Genomic DNA, 12,001 nt, shown 5'->3' with positions numbered 1-12,001 from the left:
TGGTTACATGTTCATCATTGTGACCGGATATTATATACTGATTTTCGCCTTTTCTGAATTACTTTGATAGTGTCAAATTACTTTAACATATTAAAATTCTTTTACTTCATACAACCAGTAAGAAAAAATAAGCAACTCTTATCTACTTCTCAGATACATCAACTATTTTGTCAGGTATGTGAATATATTTATTTACATTACCTAAACTACTTTTTATTTTTAAAATCACAGAAAGTAATTTCTCAGTTTACCAAAAGTTTTGGCCTTCAAGGTGGTTTTAGAAGTCTGACAAATTTACTTCTACAGGAAAAATTAAAGGGATATGTTTATTTAGCTCCATAAATAAGACAGGTGAGAAACTATGGCTTAGAGAATTGACTAGCCCAAAGAAAGCCAGTCAGCTGGCTAGTGGCAGAGTAAGTTACTGGATCAGTATTTTGACATTTTCTTCTTTAATCTTTAATATTTTGCATTTTCAATAGCTGCCTATAGCTTACAATGGTGACATAAAACCAACAGGTTGTTGCTTTGTGCTGATGCCCAATACTGGAAATCTATTTTATTGGAACTCTTATCCATGAGACTCTACAGTTCATGAAGTGAGTCTATGAAAAATGGTCACATTGAATAGTTAACAACTTATTATTCATGTGTTAGGACAGTATACAGCACATCTCAGTGCTCTTTAAATGTTTAAGTGAATACAAAATTTGGAAGATGTAAATATCAAATGCAGTAATTTCTGTTCCTTCATTTACTGTTAATTCACCTCTGACAAAGTCACTTTAGGATAGGACCATCTTGTCCTAGTTATTAGAATGAGTTCATATTTAAAGTGTTGTGATCATTGAAAAAGCAAGAGTTCCAGAAAAACATCTATTTCTGCTTTATTGACTATGCCAAAGCCTTTGACTGTGTGGATCACAATAAACTGTGGAAAATTCTGAAAGAGATGGGAGTATCAGACCACCTGACCTGCCTCTTGAGAAACCTGTATGCAGGTCAGGAAGCAACAGTTAGAACTGGACATGGAACAACAGACTGCTTTCAAATAGGAAAAGGAGTACGTCCAGGCTGTATACTGTCACCCTGCTTATTTAACTTATATGCAGAGTACATCATAAGAAACGATGGGCTGGAAGAAACACAAGCTGGAATCAAGATTGCCGGGAGAAATACCAATAACCTTAGATATGCAGATGACACCACCCTTATGGCAGAAAGTGAAGAGGAACTAAAAAGCCTCTTGGTGAAAGTGAAAGAGGAGAGTGAAAAAGTTGGCTTAAAGCTCAACAATCAGAAAACGAAGATCCTGGCATCCGGTCCCATCACCTCACGGGAGATAGATGGGGAAACAGTGGAAACAGTGTTAGACTTTTTTTTTTTTGGCTCCAAAATCACTCCAGATAGTGACTGCAGCCATGAAATTAAAAGATGCTTACTCCTTGGAAGGAAAGTTATGACCAACCTAGATAGCATATTGAAAAGCAGAGACACTACTTTGCCAACAAAGGTCCGTCTAGTCAAGGCTATGGTTTTTCCAGTGGTCATGTATTGGTTGTGAGAGTTGGACTGTGAAGAAAGCTGAGTGCCGAAGATTTGATGCTTTTGAACTGTGGTGTTGGAGAAGACTCTTGAGAATCCCTTGGACTGAGAGGAGATCCAACCAGTCCTTTCTAAAGGAGATCAGTCCTGGGTGTTCAGTGGAAGGACTGATGCTAAAGCTGAAACTCCAATAGTTTGGCTACCTCATGCGAAGAGTTGACTCATTGGAAAAGACTCTGATGCTGGGAAGGATTGGGGGCAGGAAAAGGGGACGACAGAGGACGAGATGGCTGGATGGCATCATCGACTCGATAGACATGAGTTTGGGTAAACTCCAGGAGTTGGTGATGGAGAGGGAGGCCTGGCGTGCTGCGATTCATGGGGTTGCAAAGAGTCGGACACGATTGAGTGACTGAACTGAAGTCTCTAAAGGAATACGTGATACATTTGGAGAAATATGTCTTAATTGCTCCCCTCTTGCTTCAAACTTAGAATATTAATTTCTTAAGAAGAATTTTTACATAGACAAGTACACTTTATTCTCTATATTCCTGTAATGAACAAGAATCACTATGCTATTAGTTGTAATTTGTTTAGTATCTGCCTGTCAGATGTGGATCCTCACAACCTGTAATAAGAACCAATGCCTATCATGTGTTTGCTGCCTAACAGGCATTATCCTAAGTGCTTTGTGTGTATGTGCTTAGTCCTGTCTAACTCTTTGCGACCTCATGGACTGTAGCCGGCCAGGCTCCTCTGTCCATGGAATTTTCCATGCAAGAATACTGGAGCGGCTTGTCATTTCCTCCTCTAGGGAATCTTCCTGACCCAGGTCTCTTGAGTGTCTTGCATTGGCAGGCAGATTTTTTACCAGTGTGCCACTTGGGAAGCCCCTAAGTGCTTTAAGCTACCCTTGTGGCTTAGCTGGTTAAGAGTCTACCCACAATGTGGGAAGACCTGGGTTCAATCCCTGGGTTGGGATGATATGGTGGAGAAAGGAAAGGCTTTAAATATACTCATTTTTAAAGTGTTTCAAATATACTAATTCACTTTACCTTAATAACTCTGAAGTACGTATGTACTACTATCCCCAGTTTAGATGAAAAGACAGAGAGAGATCAAGGACCTTGCCCCAAGTCACAGGTACTAACTGATAAAACTGGAGTAGGAGTCTGGGTAAAGCCTGCTCTCGAATTAGAAAAACCACTTTCCCCCTGTACGTTTCTCCTTTATTGTCACACTATTATCACTCATAACACTTCTGACACCATGTTTCCCCACCAAGTAATTCTCTGCAACACCAGCTGGAGGTAGCATCAGATCCCATAGGTTAAGGCCTCCGTCCCACAAGACTGCCCCTTCCCCACTTCAGATGCCAGTCTCAAGCCCAGGTTGCTACCTGTGCTTCTTTTAGTCTGTGAGTGCATGCTAAGTTGCTTCAATCATATCTCCTTGTGACAATACGGACCATAGCCCACCAGGCTCCTCTGTCCATGGGATTCTCCAGGCAAGAATACTGGAGTGGGTTGCCATGCCCTCCTCCAGGGGATCTTCCTGACCCAGACCCAGGGATTGAACCCATGGCTCTTTAACATCTACTGCAGTGACACCTGGGAAGTCTGAGGTTGGGTTCAATTCATTTGCTCGTGTGGCTCACAGAACTCAGGGAAACACTTAATGTTTACACGTTACTAAAGGACATGATCTGGAGGAGGAAATGGCAACCTACTACAGTATTCTTCCCTAGAAAATTCCATGCAAAGAGGAGCCTCACAGGCTATACAGTCCTTGGGGTCACAGAGTCAGACAAGGCTGAACATGCACATGTGTCCACACACAAAGGACATGATAAATACAGACGAACAGCTGGATAAATAAGGACATAGGGTAAAGACTGGCAAGATCCCCTTTACAGGAGTTTCTGTCCCCATGAAGTTGGCTACCTCACCCTCTCAATATGAGAATGTGTTCACCATCATGGCATGTCCCCAAACCTCCTACTCTAGGGATTTTGTGGAGGCTTCCTCACATAGACATGACCAATTAAACGTCATCTCTAGCCCCTCTGGGAGAAGGCGATGGCACCCTACTCCAGTACTCTTGCCTGGAAAATCCCATGGACATGGATGGAGGAGCCTGGTAGGCTGCAGTCCATGGGGTCTCGAAGAGTCAGACAGGACTGAGTGACTTCACTTTCACTTTTGTGCACTGGAGAAGGAAATCGCAACCCACTCGTGTTCTTGCCTGGAGAATCCCAGGGATGGGGGAGCCTGGTGGGCTGCTGTCTATGGGGTCACAGAGTCAGACATGACTGAAGTGACTTAGCAGCAGCAGCTAGCCCCTCTCCCCTCTCTGCAATGTGAAGGTCTGGGGCTGAAAACTGCAAGCTATTAATCATGGCTTGGTCTTTCTGGTGATCCGTTCCCATCCAGAAGCTCACCTAGAGTCCTCTCGTAATAAATGATATTCCCAGTGCTCCTGTTACTTAGGAATTTACAAAGGTTTTAGGAATTCTGTGCCATAAACAAATATACGTATTTTCCATTATCTAACAGTTCCTAACCAATTACATGTATATACCTGTACCTAATGTAGGTATAATAGTACCATACAGAATAAGAAAATGAGTCAGAAATCAGGTACTTAACTCAAAATCACCCTAGTAACTTAATTCCAAGACCTATACTTTTCCTACTATATCAGAAAAGGAAATACAAGATAGGGCTCTTAATCCAGAAAGGCCAGAATGAAATCCCTGTTTTTCCACTTAATAGCTACATGACCTTGAGAAAGTTACTTCTCTTTGCCAGTTTCTTCATCTCTAAAGTATGGATACTAGAAGTTACTACATGAGTTGTGAAGAATAAGGAGAAAAATACTTACAAAAGTATCTTCACACTCAATATAAACTTCCAATTTTCCTTTTTTATTTTTAATAATTTGGCACATGTGCTATGCTGGCAGCAGCTGTAAGCCAGAGGTTAAAATAATGAAGGCTCAAGGTAAGCCATCTTGGGTCCAAATCCCAAACACAAAGTCCTTTAGAAAGTTAATCTGGAATTTTGGCATCCTCATCTCTGATAAAGTTATGGCAAATGTTTTAATAAATATTAACCACTGACATCTCTGCATTTCTAGCAGCTAGCACAACATTTAATGAATAAACAGTTAAGAGGTCCTTTGTGCTCCTTTACTAGTGTTCTCATTTTCTCCCTGGTATCATCCTAAGAATTTTTAAGTTCACCATGTCATCTTTCCCCTACTGTAAAGATCAGAATAATTATATATATATATATATATATATATAAAATGTAATTTTGAAGTTACCACTTAGTAGTAATCTTATCATTTTCTGCAAGTGGAAAGTACAAAGACCAACCAACAGTATGGAAGGAGAAATGGAATTTTTATCTTATGACATTAAGCACTATGAAAAAATATTCACTATTAATGTAATTAAGGCATATCTCTATTTTCAACTAAGTTCCCCTTCTTTCCTAAGCTTTTACCACAATAAAATGTACAAAAATACTTAACATTAAACCCATTATTAGTAAGTTTCCAGCTCAAGAATTATACTTTAGGCAATGAAACATCAAAACTACTTCATATCCTAGCTTACAAATAAGATGACTACCAAAGCTGCATCCTCTTCACTTTACGTGAAAAAATACAAAAGTACTCTAAGTATAAATAAAAGACTGATACATGAAAAAAAAAGTACTCTTAAGTCTGTTGCTCCACAACTAGCTATGTAATTTCCCCAGGCTACTGTTTGACAGAATAGTGGAGAACTTTTTTCCATCACCACCTCTTTTCCCACACATCTTCATATTGTTCCCACAGTTCTCTGTATGACCTGATTACAAATTACAACACAAATAAATTGAGCAATAACCCTCAATAGGGTTATATAGGAAATTTTCCTATTGTCAGAATTTTTAACATTTAAGGCTAAGCATTAAGTATTAATACACTCATCACCAGTTAAAAATAAAAATTTATTAATCCAAAATTATTGCCAAAAGACTTAAGCTAAGCAAAAACTTTACTTAAGCTTAATGCTCTTTTTAACTCCTGCACGAATGCCAGACAGTTCACCAGTATAACGTTGCTCTTCCCTACGAACTTCACGAACCTGGCCTCTTCTGCGAATTTTGGCTTTTCTGAACTTCTCCCGGTGTTTGACTCTGGGATTCCGATCAATCTTCTTTCTCCTAGGTGTAAGTCCCCTATTTTTAGCAATCTGATAAGTAATGGCTCTCTTTGCATTTTGATCTTCAAGAGCCTTTTCTTCGGTACTGTTTTCTTCCTTCTTTCTCTTTAATTTTTGTCTCTCTTCCATTTCTTCATAGTATTTCAGTGCAGCTTCTTCATCAAAATCAGAATCATCAGAAAGGTCTCTAACAGCTAAGGCAGCAGCAGAAGTCTCTGAAACTGATTTTGGCTTGGTCTTCATGGATTTTGCTTTTAAATTCAGTTCTTTCTTTCCAGCACCATCTTTAAGTGTGAGCAGATGACGAATTTCAGAGGACAGCTTCTGATCCACAACCGACAACTTGTTGATCAAATTTCGGTAGGTAACAAGCCTTTCAATGACAGGATGTCCATGTACAGGGACTCTCCTAGCTTTCAGGATCAGATAAAAACTAATGTTGGAGCAGTAGTTCAAATAGAGATTGTATTTGGTCCTCAGGTATTGGCTTCCTTTTCCAGGGGGGATGATCTTTTGCTCCACTAACTGTAGCAATGGCTCCAGCTCATCCTTCATCTCTGTCAACTTAACTTTCAAGTCGTCTATCAGCTCCAAGAGCTCTGGAGATTCCTTTCGCAGCATTTTCAGCTTCTCTTTCACGGAAACTTTCGCCAAATCCTTCACGACACGTGTCTCAGCCTCATTTACCTGAGGTACTGGTTTTGCAAAAGCCTCCACCCAGCTAACTCCAAAATCGTCCTCTTGCAGGGCTTGGGCTAAGCGCCGCTGAATGAGCTGTGCCTCCGCCTCCTCCTCTCTTTCCTCTTCCTCTACTTCTTGTTGACTCTGCTGGCCTCGGGACTTGGAGCCATAGTCCGTGTCGTAGTAAAGTTTTTTCCTCTGACCCCACGACAAACTGGGATCCACAGAAGCCTCAGTCTCACTCTGCACGGAGCTCCCACCATCATCATAGTCACCCTCCTCACTCTCTCCATCTTCATCGTCCTCATCGGCAACATCTAGGGCAAGCACCTCCTCCTCCTCATCGCCATCCTCCTCGTCCCCACTCTCCATTTCGCTCCAGCCCTTAGCCAAGGCGGCCCGAGATCGGGCCTCGTGGAAATCATCTACCTTATCTTGGTAGTAGCTCGAGTCCCCCGGTGAGGGTGGAGATTCTAAGTCCTCTCCATTGTCGTCCTCTGGGTCGCGACTTGCCTTAGCTCGCACAGCTGCCCACTTGGCCGCTCCGCGCGCGCGCCGCCCGGATCTTCCCACCATAGTTCGCGGTCTCAGCTTCTACACCGACGTCAGGCTTTCAGCCACCTCTGACCTCTGCGCACGAGCCACGCGCTCCAGCAACACGCCGCTGTAACAGCCACGCGATCTCTCAGCACGCTGGTCTGGCGGGCGTTCCAGTAGGATACGGCAGTTTCACCTCCTTCCGGTCTCCAGGATGCTCTCCGTAGAGAGTTTGCACCAGGACTTCCGGTTGGTCATTTGGGCCTTTCCGTGTGGGAACAGTAGGTAATGAAGTTCGGTTCCGGGATCCCTTTGGTCCTGTTCTTACTCTCGCGAGCCTGGGCGTGGCTAGGGTGACGGCCCCGTTAACCGCATGTGAAGTAGCAGTGATCATTAGAGGGCGCTCTACCTCTACGCCTAGAAGAGGCAGCCAGGCGGTGCCGGGAGTTATCCTGCTCTGGTACGGACGTCACCGGCCCGGAGCCGAGTGCAGGTGTATAAGATTTTCTTGTTTGCTGAAGTCTTGTCTTCGCTTATCTGTCAGGAAGTTAATCAGATTGTTTTTGTCTACGGAACGTCCAAATATGACATTTCTGGGCACAGTAGGCGGAGGTGGCGGCGGCGCCGCGGCTGACTGGAGCAATCGCGTGCGGGCGCCGGGAAGGGCACAGGCCTCCGGCGGGTGGCAGCTCGTCTCCAGCCCCCCGGCCGCAGGGCTCGGTGACTTCAGGGAATTGGAGTCCCCGAGGAGTTTCTGAGGGGTGGTGACGGTGGGGAGGCAGAGCTGTGCTCTGCAGTCTGACTGTTTCCGAGGAACTCAAGTTGCCTGCAGGAGGCTCTGCGATTTCTCTTCCTTCTAGTGGAAGAAGTTAATTCTTCAAGGTATTTTGCAAATGACACATGTTAACCCTCAGGAGCGGGCCCTTTATAAATTCTTCAGCCCTTAATAAGCATGAGGCAGCGTGTTAGGCTCTGGGAGAACGATGATGGGCAAGAGCAGACGCTGTTCTCGCAATGGTGGAACAGGTGGTTTAGTTAAACCAAATCATCACGCGAAACGTGCCGGATCATAAGTGGGATGAGTACTGTGAACGCTTATCCTGTGTTTCCCAGCCTTCAGCTGCTGAGGACACTCAACGTGCCTTTCACATCGCTGTCTTTTGGTACATGCTATCCAACCCCCTTACTAAGAAGAGTTTAGTGCTCCCGGCCAAATTTGAGAAATTCTGCTGTATTGAAGAGACAGCCTAAGCATCACTTGTTGGACTTTTCTTTAACTCCCTTACTGCCGTTTTCTCAGCTCTTTTGTATCACGTCGTAGATCTCAACAGAACTGTGATATTGCAGGCACGCAGCACAGCGTTTGGCACAAAGTAAGTGTTCAGTGAAGATTTGTTTAATGAATAAGTATTGAAGTTACAGTACTTGAGCATGTGCTGATCTCAGGTGCTAAATAAATGAAGTGAACGAATGATGCCTAAACCTGCGAACATCCCTAAGGGAGATAACCTGAGCTGGAATGGATTTTAGAAATCATTAATTCCAGTTCCAGTATCTTCATTGTCTACATGTGGAAACAGAGACTTGGGAAGATTAGGTTAGCAAATTTAGCACAGAAACCTGAGACAGGGCTTCCACACCAGGCCCTCACACTCAGCTGTTAGCAGTCCTTTGCCAGTTCAATGTGAATGAGTTTCAGACCTTTTCCAGAGGGTAGGCTGTACTGGGTGGATGAAAGAAACTTTAAGAGCTCAGATGAAAGTATTTCAAGAGAAAGAGTGGTAATAAGGAAAAAATTAGCCAGATTTGTCTGTAGAAGCTTTTCTAGGGCTATAAGTGTGAAAGGACTGCCTCACAATCTTAGAGTAATTCAAGGTTTATGTTTTCAGACATTGCATATGATCAGTTCATATTCACTGTATATTTTAGACATTATGCTTCCTTTAAATGTAGATAGTTTAAAGGTAAACTGTAATAGTTGTTAAAGTTAATGGTGACATACAGGTTTTTTGTAGAAAGTGCAGTCTCATCAGGTTATAAAAAATAATAAAATTTTTTAGAAAAGTGACATTTTGAACTAAAATATTTTTAAAGTGCTACAAGTTATTATAAGCATTTAAAAACCTGTACAGGATTTTAGGAAGTACAATTTAATGAATAAAAAATGCGTAGGTAAAAGTCTTTACATTCTGATGCTAAGTGCAGAATTCATTTTTGAATATAGACTTTAATAGATTTTTTGTCATCAGCAAATATTAACTGCTTATTAATTGTTGCAGAATGCTATATGCTGTAGTAGATTCAAAGGTGAATTAGCCATAGTCTCTTCTAATGAGTTGGTGATGGACAGGGAGGCCTGTCATGCTGCAGTCCATAGGGTTGCAGAGTTGGACATGACTGGACGACTGAACTGAACTGAACTTCTAATGAGCTTCCCAGGTGGCGCTAGTGGTAAAGAATCTGCCTGCCAATGCAGGAGCATGAGAGATGAAGATTCAGTCCCTGGGTGGGGAAGATCCCCTGGAGAAGGTAATGGCAACCCACTCTGGTATTCTTGCCTGGAGAATCCCATGGACAGAGGAGCCAGGCAGGCTACAGTCCATGAGCTCCTAAAGAGTCGGACACCACTGAACGACTACATCTTCTTCTAATGAGGTAGAAAAGAAGATATGCATACAGATTATACTAAAATACAAGGCGGTATGTGATGTAAACACAGTGCTGTGAGAGATCAGAAGAGTGAGAGATCATCTCTGGATTTTGTTCTGGAAATATTGCTTAAAAGAGTGTGGCATCTAAGCTAGGACTGTAATTATATCCTTGCTTTAAATGTATTAAATTTGCGTTATATCTAAGCAATTTTTTCTGCTCATTTTTATTGCTAATTATTTAAGAATTGTAGTCAACAAAATACATATACTGTTATAGAGAAGACAGAAACTTATTTTGGATATTTTTAAGGGAATGATCACATTGCTCTAATATTTATTTGGTTTATACTATACACTTCCTAAGTATATATGAAATAATATAATAATATCCAGGGTATATTCACAGAGTGTTGTATTCTAACAGTCTCAGATATTTTTGATGAACAGTTCAGAAGTCAGTTCTTCAATTCCAGCAGCTCCTGTAGTATAAACTTCCATAACCGGATCTTGGAATTATTTGCCATTTAGGTGAGGAAATTGTTTCCTTAAAAATTTATATCACTGAAAAGACATATTAATGCTTTATTATATCATAAGGCTATGACAATTACAAAGAAAAACGCTGAGTCCTTAGAAAATGAACACATATTAAATAGCATTTAACCATTATATTTGTGGCAACTGTCATGTATTATCAACTCGAATCTTTGTTACATTATTGTGATGCCTGACTCAGGAGTTTGCAAACTAGACCTAATGAGAGCCAACAGGTTTGGGAGTTTTTGTTGTTGTTGCTTTTTCCTGTAGGAAGTAGGGGTTTATGAATGAGACACTAGGTTATATTAGGATACTTCCTTCAGGGCATGAGTTCAGATTTTTAAAATTCTACCACCAGATTAGCTTAAACTGATCTCACATGCTTGTGGACTATTACAGCAGTAACAGCTAGCATTGAGAGTGGTCATTATGTTCCAGTACTATTATAAGCTCTTGACATTCAACCCTATGAAGAAGTACTATGATAATCTCTAATTTAGGATTAAAAGGTACCTGCAGTTTATCTTTAAATAGTTAATTTATGACTGTCCTGGGTCTTTGTTGCTGTGTGGGGGCTTTCTGTAGTTGCTGCTAGCAGGGGCTACTCTCTAGCTGCAGTGCATGGGCTTTGTTGCTCCGTGGCATGTGGGATCTTCCCAGACCAGGGATTGAACCCATGTCCTCTGCATTGGCAGGTGAATTCTTAACCACTAGACCACCAGGGAAGTCCCAGATGGAATATAAATGAGGCCTTAAGATGTAATGGTAGAACCAGATTTGAATCCAGACAGTCTGGCTTTGGAATTTCCATGATGCTGAAGCTAAATGCTGTACTGTATTGGCTTTCCAATATTCCCTTAATAGGTCTTTTTACTTCCAGTCTCTGCTGTACATTTGATTCAGCATCATGAGATACGTCTTTCTAGAATGCTATTAATATTTCCATCATTCTATACCCTTGCTCAAAACCTTTCAATGACTCTCCGTTACTTTCAAAATAAAGTTCACAACATGCATGGCCCTCCCACAGTTTGCCTCAAGGCAGTCTTTCCAGCCATACCTTTCATTGAATTCTCTACCACTCTTTATTCTCCAAACATTGCTTTGCAGTCTTCTCCTCTGTTTTTTGCTCTTTTCAGTGCTCCCATATTTACTTATGTAAGAAATTTACAGATAACTACAGACATCCTTTTGGCTAACAAATTCCCACATAGATTCATAATGGGACATATATGAGGCTGTTTGAAAAGCTGTTATTGAAAGCATGGTGTTGGAGACAACCTGGATGCTAAAGAGAGATCAATATCACAGGTGAGCAGCATGGAATTTGGACACATGAAGTAACTATCCATCTTAGTTTGCTTAGTACAGCCCTGTTGAACTTGTTATTTCAGTGTAATTGTTAATAGCAACCCTTTTATGATTTAGATGATAAATTATATGCGTATCTTAACTATGCAGTAATTGGAAAAAGTGAAAGTTGCTTCGTTGTGGCCAGCTCTTTGTGATCCCATGGACTGTAGCCCAGCAGGGTCCTCTCTCCGTGGAATTCTCCAGGCAGGAATACTGGAATGGGTAGCCATTCTCTTTGCCAGGAAATCCTCCCAACCTGGGGATCCAAATGGCATCTTCCACATTGCAGGCAGTTTCTTTGCTGTCTGAGCCTCCAGAGAAGCCCCAGTAGTTAGAAACTGGATTATATATACATATAGCAACATGAATGGGTCTTAAAAACAGTGTGCTTAGGAAAAAAGGTAAAAAAAAAAAGGAGTATGTAATAAGATGTGCAACTATACAACAGTACACAGTATATGTTTTATAAGAACATATGCAA

General features: G+C 41.6%; 1 protein-coding gene across 1 annotated transcript; it reads right to left on the bottom strand.

Moving 5' to 3' along the window:
- Window positions 1–5,525: 5,525 nt before the first annotated feature.
- UTP3 (UTP3 small subunit processome component) lies at window positions 5,526–8,336 on the bottom strand. Its single transcript, XM_040237019.1, has one exon. It carries the CDS (start codon window positions 7,016–7,018, stop codon window positions 5,594–5,596), a length of 1,425 nt encoding a protein of 474 aa, XP_040092953.1. The 5' UTR covers window positions 7,019–8,336; the 3' UTR covers window positions 5,526–5,593.
- Window positions 8,337–12,001: the final 3,665 nt, after the last annotated feature.

Source organism: Oryx dammah, unplaced genomic scaffold (genome assembly GCF_014754425.2).
Source record: "Oryx dammah isolate SB20612 unplaced genomic scaffold, SCBI_Odam_1.1 HiC_scaffold_3, whole genome shotgun sequence".
Taxonomy (NCBI): domain Eukaryota; kingdom Metazoa; phylum Chordata; class Mammalia; order Artiodactyla; family Bovidae; genus Oryx; species Oryx dammah.
The sequence above is the reverse complement of the archived record's forward strand: the minus strand, read 5'-3'. Positions and strand labels throughout refer to the sequence as shown.